At 43.4% G+C, this 24,766-nt stretch overlaps 1 protein-coding gene across 2 annotated transcripts in view; it reads left to right on the top strand.

Annotated features, from left to right (window-relative positions):
* Positions 1-11,491: 11,491 nt before the first annotated feature.
* CHRNG (cholinergic receptor nicotinic gamma subunit) overlaps positions 11,492-24,766 on the top strand; it is a 29,561-nt gene continuing 16,286 nt past the window's right edge. For both annotated transcript variants that reach the window (XM_066602593.1, XM_066602585.1), the window contains exons 1-4: positions 11,492-11,564; positions 16,557-16,696; positions 18,316-18,360; positions 18,502-18,611. In XM_066602593.1, coding sequence (XP_066458690.1) covers positions 11,525-11,564; positions 16,557-16,696; positions 18,316-18,360; positions 18,502-18,611 — 335 coding nt within the window. In that variant the 5' untranslated portion in view covers positions 11,492-11,524. The remainder of the gene's footprint in view (positions 11,565-16,556; positions 16,697-18,315; positions 18,361-18,501; positions 18,612-24,766) is intronic.

The raw sequence follows: 24,766 nt of genomic DNA, 5'->3' as shown, positions 1-24,766 counted from the left end.
AGGCGAGAGACGACACCCTCGCAGACAGCGCAGCAAAGGCAGCGGCCCTCAAGCCGTGGAAGAAAGAAGAAAGATACTGACAGCATGAGTCAGTGGTAAAAAACTTTGGACATTGACAAAAATTTGGACTTTGATATGCTAAAGACTTTTACAGTTACAAGCCAGCAAGGAAGAAAAGAATAAATGGACTAATATGGGAGCAGCAGAAACAGGACAGCGTGTGGTGAACGGTCAACAGCACTTGCCCACCACAGTTCCTGTATCCCATGATGGCCCAGCTGATGGACGCAAAGACCCACCTAGTAAAGCAGCACTGACGACGACGCTTGAAAGAGGTTGGGCGACTTCTGGGTTCTCTGTAGCTGCTGCATCATTTGTCCGGTTTAGCATGATCCATGCCATAGGTGAGTCAGGGCAGAAGTAAATTTGCCACATCACACTTGCCGGGACCACTCTACCCATTTCAGGGATTGCAAATTGACTACGTTCAGCTCCCACTTGTTGGGAAGTATGAATACGTGCTTGTTGTTGTTGATGTCTTTGCAGGTTGGAGGCCGACCCTGTTACCAAGGCAAACAAGTAGGTAACCGCAAAGAAGCTCATGAACGAGGTAAACTGTGAATATGGGGTACCAGAAGTGATTCAGAGTCAGACAGAGGTATAAACTTCACAGGTGAATGTAACATGTCATGTCTGCTCTGGGTGTATCCCAGGCCTTTTACATACTGTACCACCTTTAGTGTAGTGGAAAGGTGGAGAGACGTAGTGGCACGTTAAAAAGTAAGATACTTAAAAATGACGCCACTTTGGAAAGACTGTCATCCAATAGCCTTATACAGTGTTAGATATGAACCTAGGGGGGATTATACATTATCTCCCTACGAGATTGTTTGGGCTAGCCCCAAGGCTAGGTCTTTACTATCCTCAGTAGTTACAATTACAATCTGATGTGTTGACTAAGTATGTGATTTCCGTTGTTAAAGAACTAACCAAAGCCTATGCACAGGTGTTCTCTTCCAGACTCAGAGGCAGACACTGGGACACATATCTTGCAGCCTGGGGATTGGGTGTGCGTCAAGAAGTTCCTCAGGAAGCACCCTCTTGAGCCCCGATTTGATGGCCCCTACCAGGTGCTTCTGACTACTGCCACAGCTGTGAAACTAGCCGAAAGACTTACATGGATCCATGCTTCATACTGTAAGAAAGCTTCAGATCCGGGAGACCAGTCTTAGTTGTGCCAAAGACGTTACTCTGGTTAGGGCTAGTGAGAGAGGAGGGTGGCAACTGGAATCCTTAGTCGGAAGAATATGAGGGTATGGTTACCTTCTAGTATAACTCGTCCAATGCTCAAGTAGCCGCATATTCCTTCGACTATTGTACTGTGGTCCCGTGTCTAGGCGCAAGATCCCACCGCAGGCCAGATTTAGCCCAGTCCGGCTGGTTATATGACTTATATACCCGGGGAATACAATATGTTTGTGCCACTGATAACGTCTGGGGAGAAGACTGCCGTTATTGGGGATTAGTGGGATGTAACGCAGGAACAGACTAGTCCTATAAACCGCGAAGTGCCTTAAATAAGAAAGATAAGAGCGGGAAATCCCTAATTAGTCGTATAACCCTCCTTGAGAATAATAAGGACAGCAGGTATTGGAAGGCTGAACTTAGTATGTTGCTTGGTTTTAATGCGGTTTTTACATTAACCATGGGAGATCCAAGCCCGGGGGACGGGGAGACTTATAGTCTGGGGACATACCGGTACGGGAGGACAGATCCCTTAGGGAAGTTTAAAATAAGGGATATGGTAGATGCAGCCGAATGGAAGCCTTCACTTAGTCCCGTGCCCATAATTAACCCCCTCCGCCGTAAGATAAAGACCTTGACGAACATGATGATCATAGCCGACCCTACCTTTGAGGACACCTTGACAGTAGCGACTGGCTACTCTGACCAGAATCTCTGGTTGGAGTTGATGAGGTACAATGCTAACAGGAGCAACAAGTCTAACTGTTGCGTGTGCGGTAGTGCCCGACTACACTCGGGGATGGTCCCCCTAAATCTCCCTGTAGATGCTGAAGAGTGGTTTATTAGTCTCTTCACGAACATTTCCGCTAATTACACTGTCCGTGAGAAATGGAAGAAGGAATACTCTATAACTACTTAAGTGTTTTGCACCGGAGAGAGTATTACTGACTACCCTGGAAACTACACCTGCCAGGCAAATAGGCAGGGTGGAGGGAGATTTTTGGGGAACTCACCAACGGGTATTGCTCCTCCTACAGTATGATAGGAGGGGAATAGATGCAGAATCAGGTCCAGTCCTTAGGAGACGTTTACTGGCTTTGTGGAGACATGAGGTAGAGGACCCGCCTGGAGGGTAATTGGACAGGGGAGTGTGCCTTAGTAAAGCCCTTATGCTCCTCCACATCCTGTCAGACACCAACGTTTCCCTTGTTTGAAAAAGATGAAGAGCCAGTTCCGATAATGCCAACCACATACGCTACCAAAGAAAAGGAGAAATGTACTAGTACTGTGCCTGCCCCGATCTCCTAAGATGGATTGTCAGTGGAATTCCCATTTGCCTAGGGATAGTGCAGAAGACCTTAGGTTCCGGCGAGGGCACACCCTGTGGGGTGTTAACTTGTACAGATAGAGGGTATGGATGCCCGGAAATGAGCCCAGGGAATCCATGGCCTCCCTCTGAGGTGAGGTAGGGATCCCCCCCCTCCTAGGAGTAGGGACTTACGGGCAGTGGGAAAACCCTGACGCAAGGGTGAGGCGACCTGGACGTGTTCACCATTAGGACTATCTCCAGAAGGGACATTGGTGTGGGTGAAGATTAGGGAGTCCCACGCCGTGCGTACCTGTGCACGCTACTAGTATTGTAACATTATGCTAGAGCGAGAAGAGAGACCCCTGGTGGTAGTTTTGATCTACACGTGTACATTGACGTCATAGGATAGCCAAGGGGGGTACCTGACAAGTTTTAAAAATTAGAGACCAAGTTAAAACTAGATTCGAGTCCATTTTCCTGATCATTATAGTAAATAAACGTTGATTGGATTAATTATGTTTTATTATAATTAACAGTGGTTTATAAATTATACTAGAGACGCCTTATAGGGACTAGTCGACCAATAGGACCTACCTCGACTATGACTTTTTCAAAATAGAATGACCTCAGATATGACTTTAGCTAAAAAGGGGAGTGTCTGTAAGATGATAGGGGAGACTTGTTGTACCTACATCCTAGACGACACGTGACCCGCGGGTAAAGACGCAGTTGTCATTAAGAAGCTGACCGCACTAACTAAAAAGAGCTAACTTTTGGGACCAGCACTCGCCATGGATGAGCGGGTGGTAAAGGATCCTGGCACAGACGGGCGTTGCTGTTGTATGTGAACTGATGGTTACCTTTTCTGTTCTAGTCTGCTGTGTTATTCCCTGTGTCAGAGAGACCTGTGAAACTGATGCTGGAAAAGCCGCCCCCACCATGAGTTTGCTGGATGCATCCCCAGAAGGAGTGGACAAGTCCTACACCCCCTTGAAGACCCTAAAACGAACCTTCAACGCGCTCCAGTTATAGGCTCATGCGCAGAAAACTGTGAAAATTAGATAGAGAATTAGAGGATAGACATTTTAAGGGGGGATTGTGATAGACATGATGATTATTTATAAAATGTCTATCGATTAATATAACCCAAATGTATTTTGTTGTTGTAATGACTTTTAGCTCAAGAGTTTAAAGGACACACACACAATCTAATCATGGTATTTGCTAGCCAATGGATGGGTGATGTATTTGCTCTAAGTACATAGAAGTTGCTCAACCAGTTTCTAAGAGTTAAAGGGCCATAGTGTCGTGTATATCCTGTGTTCAATACTGAGTGTTTACCTAGGCCCCCTTCCACTCTCATCCTGAAGCTAGGTAAACAATGATTCATCACTACACGGAGATGACTTCAGCTAGGACAAAAGTCCACATTATACTGGACTTGAGAGGGGGGTGGGCAGAGAGGTGGGGGATTCTATATGATCCAACAAATGAGAATCTTATATGTTACTGATGTAATCTGTTGCACGCCCATTGAAGGGCGGTTGTCATGTGTTATAATAAAAAGCCTGAGCCTCTACACAGTGTAGAGACTCTCCCGGTTTTAGACAAGCATTTGTGTCTGATTCTGGTCGACGATGTGTGCACACGATACTCAATTCGGAAAGCGACAAAATACCCCAAAGCCTGCTGGAGAAATCATAATCCAGATCAGTAAGAACTTAGGTTTTGCAGGACAAGTTGTAGTTATCATTGAATCCATTTTAGTGTGTGTGTATATATATATATATATATATATATATATATATATGAATGTTTGATCCCTGTTTATGTTTTGGGGGAGTCAGGATGAAATAGAAAGCAGCAATATAACTTTTGCTAAATTGTAATACATTATATAGTGAGTTTAAGGGCTCTTGACACTGGCGAAAGATTTTTGTGCAATGCGAGAGTGAGTTAAAACTCATGATTATGAAACCAATGATTTTCAATGATTTGATTCTCATTTGCGATGTGTTCACTTAAGCCAAGTTACGCTAAAAAAAAAATCTGCGATATCACTCACTGTTTACAATGGGGCTGGCAGCAATGGCCCCATTTAAATCAATGGGAGAATATCGTGAAACAGCCTCGGAATCTTCCACCCTGTAGCCCCGCCCCCTCTTTTGGCTACAGAAGAATCACTGTGAGAACCCCTCTAGGCCTTCCCCTCTCTCTAGCGCCGCCCCCAGGGAAGCCCTCTGCCCCCCCCCTTTATATATCCGAATATGGGGAAATATGTAGGAGAACTCTGGACAACCCCTTCCACATGCATTACAATAACAAATTGTGATATGCTTACCTCTTCCCACTCCCAGTTTCCCACCACGGCACTCATTCCCCTGCTCGAGTGTCTGTTGACATTCCAGTTTATGGGATGTTACAGGGGTTGTAGCCAATAAAAGAGCTCAGTGAGTGATGAATGCATGCTATCCCATTTTAGCCTCTGGGACTGTACACACAAGTGCCGTTGGTCTGTGTAAAACAAATTTGCTGCATGTGCTATTTTAGTCCATATCACATACGAGAATAGGGCATGCTGTGCCCACTTCCCATGCAGATTGGACAGCACACAGATGGGTGTTAGTGTGTTGTCTGATGCCAGTTATGCTCAAGATTCTTGGGTGCAACTTTCATACGGCCATGTGATTTCAGTTGAACAGGAACAGACTGTTGTCTATTAACTCCCTCACCTACGCTAAGATACCAAAAACAGAAGATCTACCCTAAATAAACCTTATAACATTAAAGCCAACACTGGGAAGTTTTAATTTGTATCAAAAAATGTTCCTATTTTTTTGTTGTTTACACCTGAGGTGCGTCTTCTAATTTAAAAAATATGGTACTTTTTTTCTCTGTAGTGTTTACTGTGCAGAATAAATAATGTGGTCATTTTATAATTTGGGCTGTTATGAATACAACAATACAAATTATGTGTATGTTTTTTTTCCATAAATAGTTTATTATAGAAAAATTTGTTTTATTATACTGTATTGAAATTATTTTTAAACTAATTAGTCCCATAAAGGAAATTATGTGAACTTCCAATTACTTGTGTAATACACTGAAATACTATGCACTGCAGTGTACTATGCCTGTCAGTAGAATGTCAGGTAGAATCCATTTGCAGTATGGTAGTGCAGAAAGCTTCTTTCTTTTATATGTAAAGGGTGTCCTTTGTCACGGTTACTGGCTAACAGTGTAAATATTAAAAGATTATAATTGGACAGGCCTCTCTACTGTCCATTCGTAGATTCATATACATTGTAATAATCAGATCACCTCTTAAGTACCTTTCTTCTAAAGTGAATTATCCAGATTTGAACATTTAGCTTGGTACTGCACTACATTCATTCCATTTAATAATTTATTTCCCCACCTTGGAATAGGCTTTGGGTCAGCTTTATCGTTCTCGCACAAAGGTGACCATAGTTGTACATAATATTTCATGAGGTCTAATAAGTGATTTGCATAGATACAAATTTGTGTTCATTTCATGCATGAGACAAAGTCTATTAGGAAGTTTCAGAACGTTTTACTATACAGCTTAAAGGGGTAATTCCGTCTCATAAAGAATGGGATAGGAAATGCTAACCCCTTTATGATCATTGGTACTGCAACCTTTGGGAACAAAGAATCCTCAGAATGATGGGATTGCGGTGCTGATTCAGCACTGACAGGTTTTTTTCTGCACTGCAGATCTCCGGCCGCCCAGTGTGTAGGGGAAATGCAGCTTATCCTCATAAGTGTAAATAGGGCTGACTGTAGCTCCCTATTTGATGTATACTGCTTCTTGTACATTAAATATTTTATGATGGCAACACACCTAATGATCCTGTTTCTTGATACAAAAGCCAAATACGGGATTATCTTTGATCTAAAATAGTTCAAGGTCTAGCAAATGAAATCCAACAGAAGTATTGATATGAGTGGTGAAAGTACTGCTTATAAATCCCTGCTGTCAGTGTGTTTCTGGTGACCATCAGACCATGTCAACAGAGAGAGCTCAAGTCAACTGTCATCAGAGTGTAGAGTATTATACACTTGTGTCATGAGATAATATCCTGCTGTTCAGTTCTTGTGTCAAGGAATGGTGTGTGTATAGCCAATTTTAAGATTAACAACTTATTAGATTGACTACTTGCCAGTTAAAAGAAGCTGTACTTGATAGACGAAAATGGCGAGAGTTGATCCATAAGGTGACCTAGAGTCGTCAATGACTGAATGGTTAATCATCATCATTGGGTTGAGTAGATTATATAAGTAGCGGTTCAATAATACAATGTCAGTATTAAAATACCTTTTTTTACAAGCAAGCAAAACGTAGAAAATAGACAGCACTCTGACTCAAAAAAAAGATGAAGAATAAGAGAGGGACTGACCTGGTGTGGCGGCAATGTCCAGAGAATATCGTCACACCATCGCACTGTCACACCCCAAATCCAGAAAGGCCTTGAATAATCAGAAGATACATAACTTTTCCTGTCCAAGGTGTAGTGGATAGGTAGCGTCTAAGTTTAACAGGGCCTAGCATAGAGGGTAAGCCCCTGTCAGGAGGAGGAATGGTCCAGACAGGGGCCTCAGTCGAGGCCTTACCTACCACTGGCGTCTCACAGGACTTCATGCAAACCTGGGCAGATGGCTTCAGACGCTGGATCATTAACCTCAGAGGACTACAAGGAGAGCTCTACTCCTGGCAGTCTTGACTGTGCTTCCTGAAGAAATTGTGGCTGCAGGCCACAGGGCTAGGCCTTCTCGAAGCAGAAGAACAGTCACTTTCACACAACATTTTTCGTTTTGCCATAAAACAAACTTTAATCAGGTCACAGTTCGTTCAATCACTGTGGGCTATGGATTGTGCAGGTGGCTCCTGGGAAAGTCACATAATGAGAGTAAAGCCTTTCTCTACCCCCTTCTTTAGCTTCTGGTTAGAACCCCGACCTATACTTGTAGCCCATGGCAGTGGTGACAGGCGTTTTCCGCTACCCTCTATCCTGGGCTCTCGACCTGGCTAGAACATACTGCATACTGCAATGCCTTCTTTCCTTCTGTGTCACACCAAGATGGTGCAGACTTCTCACTACATCTGCTTCCACTGAGCCACCTGCAATCATCTGACTTATTAAAGATACATACATAAAAACATCAGTAAGAAGAAAAATAACCATAAAAGGGACCCAGGATATCACCCCTCTACATAAGGGTCCAAGAGGTCGTGAACCCTTATATATATGAAGGACAATATATACATGTACCAGTGTTTATGGATATTAAGGAAGCAGAAAAAAAGAAATTAATTGGAAAGAATCCACTTAAGGCCCATTTACAAGAGCCGATGATCGCTAAAAAAAAAAAATCGCTAAAAGGAGATCGTTTTAGTGATAATCATTGCATCTATATGTGCGCCCATCGTGCACTGCTAGCTGATCATTAAATTCAGTCCAACCTAAAAATCATCATTCAGCCTTATCAGCAGTTCTCTAAGGGGAGTGCTGATAGCATTGTTTCCCGCTGGAGAACAAAGGATCTGAGCACAGATAAGAGCCCTCTGGCTATTAACTGCCTTCAGCCAAGGCTTCATTTGCACACTTAATTGCTCTTAAGTAGCTGAGTAGCTACTTAAAGGTTTATGCAAAATAATCGCTTAAAGCTGTCACTCAAACTGCCATTTGAGTGATCTTTGAGCGATCATCGGCCCGTGAACACCAGCCTTTACTTTACAGAGTGGCTAATAGTAACCACCTCCACCCAGTCCAAGTTCACTCATCAATTAAAGCCAAAGGATCACTGGCATCTTCATAAATGAACCTCACTTCTGGTAGAAAGCCAAGGTGACAGGGTGGAGGTGCTTACTATTAATACCACCCTTCCCCCACACAAACAACCATACATACAACTCTTTCCTTTTTTCCTGTTTACTCATTAAACTGGTCTACATCACATTTGCTGACCACGTGATAGTATTTGTTCTTTGCAGATTTCTATGGGCTAAAATTTAAATACCACATTTGTTTATTCCAGCCGTATTCAGAAATCGCTGATATTATTTTTGATAAACAGACTGTTCATTGTGTGTCTATTGAATACATATGACATATTTATATGATTGACATATGAAATAAATGAGCTAGAATCTGAAGACTGAATCAAAGGGATATTTATGATTGATCCTTTCAAACAAGATTAAATAGACAGAGAGCTAGAACTGGCAAATAATGTTAAACTCTTTCATGATTTCGACACATGAATAAAGGAGGTATTATACATTAATCCTATTGTAGTATACCGTATTTTTCGCTCTATAAGACACACTTTTTCTCTGAAAAATCAGTGTGTCCTTTAAAGCGAGCGTACTGAAATTCGGACCCGGTCGGCAGCTGTGTGATAAGGATCACACATCGTTATCACACAGCTGCCGGTCTGCTCAATAGCAGGGGGGAGAGCCGCCCATATGCACAGCTGATCTTTGAGCGCCTGCGGGAACTGCTACTACTCCCCCGCCTCCACCAATCAGCTGTACATACAGGCGGCTCTCATCCGCTCCACAGCAGGGAAGGACAGCTGACTGTGTACAGCTGATTAGTGGAGGCAGGGGAGCAACAGCAGTTACCGTCGGCGCTTACCAATTAGCTGTAGGTATGGGTGGCTCTCCTCCCCTGCTATGAAGCGGGCCTAGCCAGCAGCTGTGTTCTGCATCTATCTATGTGTGCAATAACACTCATAGGCAACCTGCAGATGGCTGGGTCGAATCCTGCTGCGAGAATTCTCGCAGCGGGATGCGGTCCCGTGCCCCTGCAGAGGCCTGCGGCTCACCTGCTCCCGGCGCTTTCATTCGCTGCTATGCCCTGGCTGCCGGCCAGCCAGCGCAAGTGCAGAGCGGAGCCGGCCCGTCACCACTGACATTTCTGTGCGGGCCTCTGCGAGACCCGCACAGAAATACAGCATGCTGTGATTTGTTTTCCGCATGTGATTTCACGCGGACAAATCGCGTCCATCTGCCTAGGATTGCGTTTTCTAATGCAATCCTATGGCAGCGGCCACAGGTGTAAATTCTGTGGGAAATCCCGCCGCTGAATTTCTGCCTGTGTGCAGGGGGCCTTACTATGATGAACTGCAGTTACCAAACAGAATAATATAAAGTTTTGTGGTTATATTGTAGTTGTTTAAGAATTTCCCTCTTATCCCTAGAAGAGAGGCATACAACTATGTTAATGACCACTAAGCACCTTAAGTAACGTCAACTATAATAATATTCTGCAAGTATATGTGTGTCATATACTTCATCTCGTCCACTGGATTTTTCCACTTTTAGCCTTTGCATATTATTTCTAACCATTGTGAGAAAGTCACACTTCTAAGGACTCCAACATGGAGCATGTTAATAATCACGAAACCCAAGAATAATCTGCTTTACAGACATGATCCCAGCAGACATACCCTACAGTACACCAAGACTTACAGTCCTGATCCCACCAGTCATACTGTATTCACTGTATATACTGTATACACCAAGTCATCCCCTACTGTAATCAGGCTGGAAACATGTGTAGACGGAAATATATTATGGAGGTGCTGCCAACCAGATGAATCCACCAACGGTGGTCAAGTAGAGCGTGTGAAGAAAAAAAAAAACTGGTATTTAAGCGCTGCTCTGCAATGAATGTCACAAGACAAATTTTCATTGATTCAACAAAAGAGAAGTTGGGTAATTTATCCAATGTCATGTGTCATTCACTAGAGAGCAGCGCCTAAATACCATTTTTTTTTCTTCAGACATATCAAAAAGTGCCCAGGATTCAATCAAAAGGTCCAGGATTCCTGGCGTTGTCCTGGAACTACGTGGTTTTACCTGATAAGTGGCTTCATAAAATTAGGGTTAATTCTGTGAAGTGGTCTCACTGGTATGATGTTATTGGCACTGCTATTTGTCTAGCATGATTCAAGCAGTGGGCAATAGCTGCAAGGCCGGTACTAGCTGCACTTTTTGCATCACTAGCTTATTGATTGGTCACTAAGGCCACTTTCGCACTCACCTATTTTGCACCAGTCTTTATAGGCCAAAATCAGGAATCGAAATTACACAGAAAAAAATCCATGATGAAGAGATTTGCACATCTTATTCTGAACCCACTCCTAGTTTTGCCTTACAGATATTGATGCGTAATGCTGACCAAAATAAACCAGTGTAAACGTGGTTGGGAACAGAATGGCTTTAAGGCTGTAAATGGTTTTGGTTGGATTTAGACGTGTAGTAAGTGTTAAAACATACATCATGTGTTTCTAAGTGTACATCGTCCATGTGAATACACCTTGTCCAGATTTTATTTACTTGCTAAAATACTTATTTTTAAGGCAGACATCCAATCATAAATAAAAGTAAATGACGTTCTCACTATTTGCTGACGCTAGTAAAGATGGCCATACACTCGATATTTCAGACTATTTTCAGTTGCCTGTCAAAAATACACCTCAAAAAAATCCAACATTGGGAAAACGATCGTTCAGGCAATCTCAATAGAAAATTGACTGAGACTGACCGAGTGATCATTATCCCAATGTTATAGCCTCAGAAATGTATTTTTGACTGTATTGCAAGGATTTATTGTAAATGTCCTGTACTAGAAGAGGTGCAGTTCTCATGCTCAGTATTATAATAATACATATCCGATGATAGTCACTGCATGACCATTTTTTATAATGCAATGCAGCCCTCTACTGACAGCAAAAGTTCCCGATCACTTTATGATCCTATCACCAGTCTCGGTAATGCGGTACATTGTCATTTCCCTTTGTCTTCTTTGGTATCAACAGCTGACAATCCTGGAACAGCTGGTAATAGTGTCCCAGGGGTCTGCTCAGACCCTAAAATAACCATTCCAGACATTGCAGAGAGGTTCAATTCACTCCACACGGAGGACATGAGATGAAAGCATGGACAGCGTGGTTGTGCTACTCTCTCTGTGCCTGACAGGTAGGCCCGCATCTGATCCTGCACTATGCTTTATATGTCTGGCACTAATTCATAAATGCAGTGCATCATTTTAAGAGAATATTAGATGCAGAACTAACATACAGTTATAACTACTTCACTACCGTGGAGAAAGTCTTCAGATATGGAATTGCAATCTGAAGGTGGTTTCACACAGGTTTTGGGGGGAAAAAGTCACTGTTTTATGGCAGTTTTCATGCATTTTTCAACCAAAGCCAAAAGTGGATTTGCAAAATTTATGGGAAATATACAGAAAGTACTTCCCACTGGATTTACTTCTGGCTTGGCTCAAAAACAGCAACTTTTTTGTTTTTTCTTAACCCCATGAGTAAAACCACCCTAAAATACTAGCAGCAGTGCAGATTTAGCATTGCATAAGACAAGAGATTGTTGTTTAGAAATAACAGATATTTGAATGAAATGGCTTGCACATTTTAGTACATGCAGCTCTTCCTCTTATAACAAAGCAATGAATGTGACCTATGTAATTTACTGTATTTGGTTTATATGCATTGATCTCAGACACTGCAGCTCTTTGGGTTTAACAGCAATGTTTTAGGTATATCCATTCCTGATAGTTGGCGTATGATACAAATATTAACGTTTATTAATAAAAGTGTCTATTCTATTAAGTGAACATGCACATAAAAGGGTGGTACATGTGGTATATCTTCACTACCCACACTGCCATGAACTATGAGAACATCACAAGTGTAGTCTCCACCACAGCTACGGTGATACAAATTGTAGCTGTAATAAGAGGGATTTCCTCAATATCATTTCTTTCTCATTGCCAATAGAAATTGTACAACCCAAAATACAGTACATAGAAACTTCCCACAAAAGTGGACACAAAAGTTGAATACTCAATATGCCCACAGACAGAGTCACAGGTTGAGGCTGTGGCTTTTTGTGAGATGACTATTGGTCGTTCAGTGAATGGAGACAGAGCACACCGGACAGGGCTGTATAAAGACTTCATGCTGCCATAGGAACTTCTAATGCTCAAGCCCCTATTGGCGAGGCAGACTAAGGTTCCATGTGAATCCTATATGAAGACAACTATAGCCCACCAAAAATGACAGTCCCACACATCAACCAATATAACCACCCCAAAATAAAATGTCCCCCTGGATGAACCTAAGGCCGGAAGGTGAGCATCGTGGTGCAGGGCTTTCCAGACCCTCACTTACATGGTAACACCTTATTTTGTGCATTATTATTGTGGCTATTGTAGGTTAATATGAGCATGGCTTTCTTTGGGAACGTCTTATATGTGTGACCTGAGGTGATGTATTTCCCTTGTATTGATGCTGCATTTCCTTCATGTTCTGTTTTTGAAATGCTTTTATTACATATGTTATTCTCAATAAGCAATTTTTTATGATAATCTCTGCAGTCCTTGGACATTTATTTTGGGGTAGACTAAGGTTACAGTCCTACACTGCAGAAACCACATAGGGGCAAAACCCTTTCCACCCACAAGGGCCAATGAGCATAAAAGTTTGCTAGTAATACTGTTCGTGTAGCGACAAAATCTTTAGGCTATTGACTGTCACAGACAAGCAGGGTTTTGGCTGTGTACAGTTTATATAGTGTAGGACCGTACCCTAAAGATGACTGTACACTTTACATAGCTGTCAACCAAACAGTCGTTAGTATGGCAGCTGCATATTCCTCCTAACCCCCATACACAAATGCTTAGCCAGAAGTGCATGGGTTTTCAATGGCTAGCAGGTAGTAAGTCACTGCGAGATAACTCAGGCAGCAGCTTATATTTTTTGTTTTACTACTTTTGCATAGCTTTTAAAAAAGAAAAACATTTATTTTTGTGTCACCATACTCTGAGGACCATATATTTCCTATTGACAGTTGTGAGGTCTTGTTCTTTTATGGGAAGAGTTGTAGTTTTGATTGTTACCATTGTGCTGTACGTTTTTTTAAATCACTTTTTATTCTGTTATTAGAAAGGCAGGAAGAACATAAAATCCAATTTTTGCATTATGGTTTATGGTTTTCACTGTGCAGGATATATAATGTGTTCATTTTATAGTACAGGTCATTATTGTTAACACAAAACTTGACAACTGCAATATTTCTAGATTTCTATATTCAGTGTATTATACCTCTGGCAGGGTTTAATAGCCATTAGCACCTTGTGATCATGTTGCAAGGGTACCAATTGGGTGACATTGGCATCCTCCATTTGTAGAATCACTTAGACACCGTGGTCACTGTTCACCATGACATATGAAGGGATTTCCATAGTGCCATTATTGTTTATGTATAGCAGATGACATGAAAGGGTAACATTTATCCTGTTTGAGTTCGTCTTGTTTGCAGGTTAGTTTGGATCTTGGTGGGGTAATGTGATGTTTTAGGCTCCATTCACATGTGACAGAATTTGTCCACGTCGGCATTCCTGCGTCACAGTGTTATTCCTATGGGGCTTGAATTCTGCATCTGTTAAAATCCCCATGTCTTTACTTCAAGACTGCAAAATTCAGTTCCACTACCGAAAAGCTTTCTGCTGCAGAATTACGAACGTCTTGCAGCATTGTTATTGTGGATTTCTAACATACAGGAGATTTAATTCCGCAACTAAAACCTGAAGAAAAGGGTGCAAAACATTGTACAAGATGTTCCACAGAATACATTCTGCAGTTAAAAATGCAACAAAATCCGTGCTAGTTGACTAAATCCACATCTGTGCTGTGTCCTGTGGACAATTCCGTCCTGGGTGAAAGGTCCCTTATATTGGGACTTCAAGCTGAACAAGGTTTTACGGACTACTATTCCCAAATAACCCCTTTAAGTAGTTCAGCGGAAAGGTGAGTATACATTTTTTTTTAATTTTTACACATTTTAGGATGATTTTCAGGTAAGGGCTTATATTTTTAAGCCCTTCCCGAAAATTCATCCCGCGCTCGCTGGCAGCCCATTGCTTTCAATGGAGCCGGCTGTATTGCCGGCTCCATTGAATTCAATGGTCAGTGCTCGTTTAATCGAGACGAGTACCTCGTGGTGCTCGTCTCGAGTAACGAGCATCTCGAGCACCCTAATACTCGAACGAGCATCAAGCTCGGACGAGTATGCTCGCTCATCTCTAATAGTGAACCAACAATTCTTGCAAAGTCCAATAGAAAGATGAGGGCAGCAGGCTTTGGTGCAATATAGTATCAAAAGCTTCTTTATTCCTCTGAGACACTAAAAACAACCGGCAACGTTTCGACCGCTTTGGGGCTTTGTTAATTTGTTGGTTGTTTTTATTGTCGCAGAGGAATAAATTATATTGCACCAAAGCCTGCTGCCCTCATCTTTCTATTGAACAACAAGAGATCACGTGAGTGCTGCAGATATTCACCTGCTGAAGGAAGCCAGTGATTGGCTGCAACGGTCACATGGCCATTTTGTTAGGGATATCATTGCCATCGGGGACTGGAGAGACAGCAAGATGACAGCGGTGAGAGAACAGAGAAGGGTGAGTATGCATTCTGTTAATTCACTACTGCAGTCTAAGTAATAACATGTCCTCGGATAACCCCTTTAAAGGTAGATCTTCATTTGTGGTATTCCTATGGATGGGAGAGGTTCACAATTCTGTAAGGGGGAACACAGGCAAAGGGTTATTCACTCCAAGTCCATTGGATAATCTTTTAATTAGCTGGGTAGATATAGGATCTTTACAGTATACACTGTATGTTTTAGGCTGTGTTCACATTTTGTGGCTGCCTTGTGGCTGATGCTGTAATACTAGTAAGTCAATGCATCCATCTAATTCAACATAGATCTAAGTAATTTGCTTGTACATGGTGCACATTGGCTGAAATGCCATGTTGCCATTTACAATCAAATTGATATTTGGGCTGAACTGCATGGTTGCACCGACTTGCAAGTGCTTTAGCTTTAGCTGCAAGTTAGCTTCGGACAGACCACAAAATTTGAACACAGCGTTGGACTTAATATATTGACAACATAAAGCTCATTTGTAGTCCAAAAATTATGCAGCTGGCCTGGACTGAATGATTCTCTGTCTGAGCTGCCCCTCAGGAATGTACAGTGACAGGACTGCCTGCCTTGAACTCTCCAGGAATATGTCTGATGCAACACCCATACACCAGCCTTGTCTACAAGGCATTACTCAAATAAACATCTTCAGTGTGACTTAGGTGCTGCTGTAAAACTTACACTGCAGTTCTGGCTGCAATCTGGTAGTCTGGAAGGTGGTTTTGGAGAGGCTCCGTCAGTTTGTAGCCTTGGGTTGGATTGACAGAGCATTGCAGAGGTAAACCTGCTAATCCTCACTCTATCACCTATCAGCGCTCACAGTGCCCAGGAGAGGGAGGAACATCTTTCCTCTCTTTCCTCTTTGCTCTGCCTACTGTTCAACTGGGCTGTTTATGCCCTCCGCTGACACCTTCCCCCTCATAGATATGACGATTTTGCCTTAATCTTTGTAGGGAGGCAAGAGTAGGAGTTTAAAAAACAGTTTACTCTGTCTGCTGTCACCGCCCTCTGAAAGTAGCCGCCCTAGGCACTGGCCTTCCAGTGTTTAGTGGTGAATATGGGCCTGACACCAGAGATCTCCTCTGGCAGCCCACCTCCATTCAAAGTGAACAGGCAGTCATTCAGAAAAAAGGGATTGACTGCTTCTGCTGAGCAAGAAGTCACTTACTAGTCACTTTGTTTCAGCTCTCTGAAACAAAGCGACAAGCAATTACTGAGCAATTTCTTTCTCAGTACCCTGTCTGGTCCCATATTTTTTGTGAAAACTATCTCTCAAAGTCACTCGTTTGAACGATAATTATTTGTCCGATAGCTTTCCCATATAAACCCAACCTAAACCTGCAATCAGATTATATTGTATTCCTTTTTGTGACATCTCTGTAGATATATATATATATATATATATATATATATATATATATAAATATATATATATAAATACGTTTACTTCTCTCATTTTTCTCCCAGTGGTCTTATGTCACAATGAGGAAGAAAGACTTCTCAAAAATCTGATGAAGAATTACAACAAGGACTTGCGTCCAGCAAAACAGGACGGGGACATTATCAGTGTCAGCCTAAAATTAACCCTTACAAATCTCATCTCGCTGGTATGTACTACCTGTATATGATGAATTGAAATACAAATATTGGCTAGACCTTCAGCTGTCAGACACTAATTAGGTGTGTGCTTTTTGTAACTTTTTTGGTGTCATGAACATCTTTATATGAAATCATGTGATAACTGGATTTACATAGAAATTAAACTCAATATTTTATACCGGTCTTTTAATGCCAATGTCTGATGAAATGTATCATGTGTAAATAAGGCGATATTCACACAACAGATTAGGACTTACCCTAAAATAGGGCTAGACCTAATTTCCCGCTATTTTTTCCAAACTCCTGGCTCAAAGTTTGAATGGTTAGCGAGGAAAAAGAAAAACCTTGTTCATGTACAACTACATTCCATACTGGCAGGCGTAGTTGTGCATACAGCCGCCTGACACCGCTTTAACGATAGTGAAAACAAAACCACTGAAATACATTGAAATCAGTGGGTCCATTTTGTCGCGTTATGCTGCCGTGATTATCACGGTATTCCGCTTGTTGTCACTGGAAACGGACAGGTTTTAGCTGAACCTATATAATGCAGTGTAGATCATTAATTTCCCCAACAGGTGACTGTGCAGAGCCTGTTGTATCTCCAAGATTCAAGTCACCAGAAAAGCTCTGTGCATACATTGCATAGTGTAGTAACATAGGCTTAAAAAAACAGCTCTTCTATTTGTTTTTTTTCCATTAACTTTTGTTACTCTTATCAAAGTAGAAATTAAGAATAAAAAAATTCCAATCTGTCCTCCTATAAAGCATATTAGGCTGTGTTAACACTTGCGTTAGGCCTTTCCGTCTAGCAGTTCCATTTTTGGAGTGGCGAAATGGAATTAAAAATTTCCATTTTTCCCCATTGATTTCAATGGGTTTATAAAAAAAAGGGAAAGCTTTCATTTGCTTCTGTGCAATTATATTTCCGTCATTTTAACAGAACAATAGTGCAGTATGCAGCATTAGTTTTTACACTAAAATAACTCAAACATAACGGAACAGAAGCAAATTGAAAGCTTTCTGTTTTTTTGTTTAAAAGTCATTGAAATAAATGGGGAAAAATGGAAACATTTTATTCCGTTTTAATTCCTTTTTTTTGCTCCAAATACAGAATAGAAAAATGGAAAGCTCTAACGCAAGTGTGAACACAGCTGAAGGATTTCAGCTCTAAAACCTGCAGAACTGTTAATTCAGCTCTGGAGTATGCCAAAGTATTATATTTATCAAGGCTGTACACCACTTTTAAGGCATAAAAAAGTTGTGCCTTTTACATGCACCTCTTAATAAATTTGACACATTTTACGCCAATGGACTTTTGATTAAGACTAGTGTATGACAACCCAGTCCTAATAAATTTCCCAAACAGATTTAACAAAAATGTATTTTACGTACATGAATTCTTATATATACGGTAAATTGTAAAATTGTGTCTGAGACTGGGCAAATCACAACTATACTTATTGGATGCTAGAGGGAGCAAGCAAAAAACATCCTCATCATATCATAAATTACATATCTTGTATGCAGCAACCATATTTTAACCAACAGAACTACAAAACAATAAATGAGCTTTTAGTCATTCCATTTTGGATTTTATACTTTTTTTCTTCCATTCTCCTTGCAGAATGAACGAAAAGAGGCCTTGACCACCAATGTATGGGTTGAAATGGTAAGCATGTTAAATAATGGTACAAGATATTGTGACCTTAGTATGTTCTATACTAGCTATAGGCTCACATCAGCCTCTACTCTGGTACATATTAACCTCCATGTGCAATTCTAATGAGCTTCTCTTTTACTATTCTTTCAGCAATGGATAGACTATCGCCTCAGCTGGAACCCCGTGGAATATGATGGCATTAAAATCACACGTATCCCCTCCACCATGGTGTGGCTTCCAGATATTGGACTAGAAAACAAGTTAGTAATATCCAAGACCAGTCAGAACAAGCGTAAAAAGTTATGTAGATTGGTCTTCTCTGTTTCGAGGTGCTTGTTTCACTAGGTGGCTTCTTCATCACAGCACTGCATGGATACAATATCAAACATGCAAGGATTTCTGATCTTTTTGCTAAAGTAGATTGTATTTGGCCAGCCTTGAGGTATGCACCGATCAGCCTTAGCATTAACACCGCTGATAAGTGAAATAAATAAAACTCATTATTGATTATCTCATTTCAATGGCACATGTCAAGTGGTGGGATATATTAGGCAGCAAGTAAACAGTCAATTCTTGAAGTTGATGTGTTGAAAGCAGAAAAAATGGATAAGTGTAAGGAGGATCTGAGAGATTTTGATAAGTGTCAAATTGTGGGTTATAGCATCTCCAAAATGCTAGATCATGTAGTACATCCTAATATTAGGTGGTTAGAACTTATGGCTTCTGCAGATTCTTTATATCACAGTATATAGCAAGTTGCAGAAAGCCTTTCTTTACAAGTACATCGGGCAGTGACTTGTCTGACAGCTCAGTCTCCAGCCCCTTTTTTTCCTCTCCTGAATTAACTTCTAAGCTGAGCCATTTTTAGCGCGATCGCGAATTTAACGCGCAGATGTGATTTATTTGGCGCGATTGCGCATTAAATTCGCGATCGCGTGAACAAATATGCGATCAGTTAGAAGATTTCTCTCCTCCTGTCAAAAAAAAAAATCAGTACTCACCTCCCCCGGCGTTCTGCGGCGCTGCTGCAGGCTGTCGCTCCCTCCTGGTCCCCGGCAGAGCATTGCTTTCTGGACGCAGGGCTTGAAATCCCCTCCTCCAGAAAGCTAATACTGTGATTCACTAACACATGCCGTCAGCCAAGCACAGCCATTCAATGACATCATTGAATGGCTGTGATTGGCTAACACACGTGCACCTTCAGCCAATCACAGTATTAGCTTTCTGGAGGTGGGGATTTCAAGCCCTGTGTCCAGAAAGCAATGCTCTGCCGGGGACCAGGAGGGAGCGACAGCCTGCAGCAGCGCCGCAGAACGCCGGGTAAGGTGAGTACTGATTTTTTTCCCCCTATTTTCCCGTGCGTCTTATAAGGCGAAAAATATGGTAAACCTTATTGCAAAAATTATGCTTAATGCAAAATACATGAATTTGGTTAAGAAAGGGTCCTCAAAGGTGTCTCTGGCCTTTAAAGAATCTGCTACTGACATTTTGGAGCCAGAGACCACAGGATGTCTTCAGAGCTGCTTTGGTGGCATGAAGGAGACCTACACAATATTAAGTGGTGGTTTCAAGGCTATGCTGATCAATGTGTATATAAAATTATGTCTAATTAATAGGATGTTAATGGCCTTTTAATATGGCTCAATAATTGAGCAGGTATGGTCACCCGAACCTGCCCAATTTTGCTTGATCATCAGGCAATATAAAATAGCCAATGATCAGCTGACAAATAAGGACATAATCATTCATTGGCTGATCAGCTTTTATATCCAAGCTTAAAAATGCTCTGTGCTCGATATATATCTCCTTGTGTGAACAGGGAGATGTGCAGCTGATTAATCAATAGAAAAAATGACACTGGCTCATCCACAGCAAACACTATTCTTAAATCTAAATAGCATGGTGCAGGCAGGCAGGAAAGCCACTTCAGCCACAGATGGATCCAATTCCAAAGCACAAGATTTCTTCCATATAAAGTTAAAAATGAAATTTTTATCATAGCATCCTTAAAAAAATTCTTATATAAGCAGACGGGAAAAAAAGGAACGCTTTTTACATGTTTCAAGCCTCACAAACCAGGTTCTTCTTGAGGAAGAACCCTGAGTAGGTTCAAAAGCTCGCTATAACATCATGTATTTTTGTTAGCCATTAAAAGCTATCATATCTACAAGATTGCATGGTTTCTCTTACTGAGAACAATCACATCTTCCTCACTCCCAACCTCATGCCTTTGGTTAAAAACAAACCACTTCTACACATATGGTGCATAATCAATCACTGAATCATATTCAGGATGTACATGACCTCAATCCACAGTGTGGTATACCAGAACATGTTAACACAAAACATCGATAAATAGGAAGTAAAACAGAATGGTAATTCAAACCTCCAGACTGTCCAGAAACATTATCCAAAGGCTTCTCTATTTCTCAATTTTGCCTCCTAGTCTCCACCTCTACTAGGATTGTTAACCCTCTCAAGACCCTGAAATGATGTAAGATTGCTCTAATGTACAGATCAAAAGTGTTGCCATACTGCAGTAATTTTGCAGTTACCAACATGAGAGGAATCATATATATCAGGGGTGTCAAACTCATTTTCACCAGGGGCCACATCAGGTTTTTGGTGAACTTCAAAGGGCCGATTATAAGACAGTACAGTAAGGGCCTGTTCACACCAGCGTATTTGCGTACATAATATGCAGAGAACAGAAGCCATTGATGTCAATGATTTCATTCACATAATGTATATTCTCACACAGCATGACCTATATTGTTTCAAACTACGCACCCCGATAGGCCATTGAAGTGAATGGGCCGCGCAAATACGTGGTGAATGCGCAGGAAGCCTATGTATTCAATGCATATTTGCGCACCATCTCAGGGGCCCATCTGCGTTCTTTTCTGCGTGCCCAAATACGCAGGCATCAGCGATTTTCGATTGCGCAAATACGTAGCGTATTTGTGCGACCGAAATGCAATTACGCCCGTGTGAACGAGCCCTAATAGTGACCCCCTGTTACCATGCAGGGCGGCGCTGGGTCCCGCGGCCGGCGCGCGCCGCTTCGAGCTCGGCTTCGGCGTCCCGGAGCTGTGCTGTCAGGGATCTCCCGGCGGCGTGGAGCAGCCAGCGTGCAGCAGCGTGGAGCAGCCAGCGTGCTGCGGCGTGGGCGTGTCCGCCCGTAGGGTGCCGCCCGCTCTCATCCACCTCCCTTATGCAACAGTGGGAGAGTCGGTTCCTCCCACTCTCCGCCCCTGGGCGGAGGCTTTTAGTTAAAAGGCTGGCAGTGACCTGAACTCACTGCCAGTTATTGGTTCTGCTAGCCTCTAGTCAGGTCTATTCTAGTCTGTCCTAGTTGCTTGTCAGTCTCCTTTTGTTTGCCTGTGAGCTACACCTCCAGCCTTGATTCACCTAGCAGTTTTGTTGGTCTGTTACACCTGCCTCTCCTGTCGGCACTCTGTCCCCTGTTAGTAGTTCCATCCAGGTAGTCGCCAGGTCCCTAGCCAGCGCAGGGACTGCCGCCCAGTTGTCCGCCTGGGGTTAGCCAGGGCCGAGGCAAGTAGGCAGGGACAGTGGGGTGCGGGAAGATCAGGGCACCCCCTCTGGCGCTCTGGGGGGCAGAGTGCCGTAACATAATAACTGGCCCTTTTAAAACCGTTTTTGTCATGGAGGCGATCAGTTCCCTCACGAACCAGCTGCAGGCCCTGGTGCCTGTGATCCAGGATTTATCCGCCCGCATGGTGGCCCAGGAGCAGCGGGGGGTGTCGCAGGGGTCGGACGCCTCAACCAGCCCCGAACCCAAGTGCCCTCTTCCCGAGGTGTTTTCTGGGGAGAGGAACAAGTTTTTTGTTTTCCGACAGGCGTGTCGCCTGTTTTTTCGCATGCGTCCCCGTTCTTCCGGGTCGGAGGCTCAGAGGGTCGGGCTGATAATGTCCCTGCTGCGGGGCTCGGCACAGACATGGGCTTTCTCCATCCCCGAGGGTTCCTCCTGCCTGCAGTCCGTGGACTCCTTTTTTCAGGAACTCGGGGGTATCTTCGACGAACCGGACCGAGCGGGGTTGGCGGTTTCACGGTTGTTGGCGCTGCGGCAGGGGTTGTCGTGTGTGGAGGATTATTGCTCCAACTTCAGACGCTATGCGGGGGACACGACATGGAACGATAGCGCGCTGAAGGACGTTTTTCTGCAGGGCCTCTCGGACGCAGTTAAAGACCTGTTAATTTCCCATCCCGTTCCCGGGTCCTTAAGGGAGGCTATGGAGCTAGCGGTGAGAGCAGATAGGAGGCTCAGGTCTAGGAAGCAGGACCGGCAGACCCGTAGAGTCAGGGAGGTCAGTGGCCCTGGTCCCTCCTCCTCCTTACCAGTCTCTGCGCCCGAGCCAATGGAGGTGGACCCGCTGGACCCCAAAGAGCGACGCCGGACCCGTTTGTTGCATCGTCTCTGCCTCTACTGCGGGAAAGCTGGACATCGGGTGATAACCTGCCCACTGAGGTCTCAACGCCCGCAGCCGGAACCGGCGGAAAACTCCGAGTCCTAGGCGATTGCAGGGAGGATCGCCTAGGACTTCAGGTACTTCCTAAACTTTTGGTACCGTGTCATGTTAGATTCGGGGATTTTTCCCGATCAGGGCGGGCGTTTATTGATTCCGGAGCAGCCGCTAACTTGATAAGTCTGGGTTTTGTCCGTTCTCTGATGGCGGAATTTGTGGCGTTGAAGACGCCAATTCATTTTACCAGCATTGATGCTACCCCTCTCTCTACAGGCTTGGTACGTTGGAGGACCCCAAGATTACAGTTCACGGTGGGGGTCCTCCACTCGGAAGAACTGTCTTTCCTGGTGATGGAAAAAATGTCGGTTGATGTGGTGCTTGGTATGCCCTGGTTGGCACTGCACAACCCCCAATTTGATTGGTCCACCCGGGAATTGACTCATTGGGGGTCATCGTGTCACAATCACCTGTCTACCATAGCTGTGTGTTCCGCAGATACGGTGCTCATTCCGGAGTATTTGTCAGACTTTCAGGATGTATTCTCCAAACGACTGTCTAAGGCTCTGCCCCCTCATAGGGAGTGGGACTGTGGTATCGACCTGATTCCCGACGGTCCCATCCCTAAGGGAGCCATTTTCAATCTGTCAGGTCGTGAGCATGAAGCCCTCAAGTCCTATGTCTCGGAAGCTCTGGCCAACCGACATATCCGGCCGTCCAGGTCCCCTGCCGGGGCAGGTCTCTTCTTTGTAGAGAAGGACGGGACACTAAGGCCTTGTGTGGATTATCGGGCCTTGAATAAAATCACCGTGAAGAACCAGTGCTCCTTGCCCCTAATTCCTGACTTGTTGAATCAGGTGGTAGGGGCTCACTGGTTCTCCAAACTGGACTTAAGGGGGGCTTACAATTTAATTCGCATCAAAGAGGGAGATGAATGGAAGACAGCGTTCAACACCCCGTTAGGACATTTTGAATGTCTGGTCATGCCTTTTGGACTCTGTAATGCCCCCGCTGTGTTTCAGGGTTTTATGAACGCAGTCTTCCACGACTTCCTGGGGGTATTTCTGGTCATTTATCTGGACGACATCCTGGTGTACTCACCGGACTGGGATTCACATGTGCGGCACCTGAGGTTGGTCCTGACCCGTTTGCGCGAGTATCAACTTTTTGTCAAATTAGAGAAATGTACATTTGGCTCTAAACAAGTATCCTTCCTTGGTTATGTAATTTCCCCCACAGAGATTCAGATGGAGTCTGATAAAGTAGCAGCAATCTCCCAATGGGTCAGACCCGACAACCTCAAGGCTCTCCAGCGGTTCTTAGGTTTTGCAAATTTCTACCGCAAATTTATTAGAAATTACTCAGTTATTGCTCAACCTCTGACCGACCTGACTAAGAAGGGGGCTGACTTGGGTAAGTGGTCGCCTGCAGCCCTGGAGGCCTTTAGCCGTCTAAAAAAAAGCATTCACGACTGCCCCGGTGCTAATACAGCCGGACGCACGACTACCCTTTTTTATTGAGGTAGACGCGTCGGAAGTGGGGACAGGAGCAGTATTGTCGCAGGAAGTCAGTGGGAGGTCTGGCTATAGCCCATGTGCGTTCTTTTCGCGAAAGTTCAATTCAGCAGAGCGCAACTACGACGTGGGTAACCGTGAATTGTTGGCTATCAAATGGGCTCTGGAAGAGTGGCGATACCATCTTGAGGGTGCTAGACACCCAATTACCGTATATACTGATCACAAGAATCTGGTATATCTCGCCAATGCGAAAAGACTCACTGCTCGTCAAGCCAGGTGGGCGTTGTTCTTCGCCAGGTTTAACTTCGTCGTGACATATATCCCCGGAGAGAAGAACGTGAAGGCGGACGCCCTGTCACGGAGTTTCGGGGTACCAGACAGTGGGACCATGACTCCCGAGAATATCTTAGCCCC

Source organism: Eleutherodactylus coqui, chromosome 1, assembly GCF_035609145.1.
Source record: "Eleutherodactylus coqui strain aEleCoq1 chromosome 1, aEleCoq1.hap1, whole genome shotgun sequence".
Taxonomy (NCBI): domain Eukaryota; kingdom Metazoa; phylum Chordata; class Amphibia; order Anura; family Eleutherodactylidae; genus Eleutherodactylus; species Eleutherodactylus coqui.
This window is presented reverse-complemented; position numbering and strand designations above follow the sequence as displayed.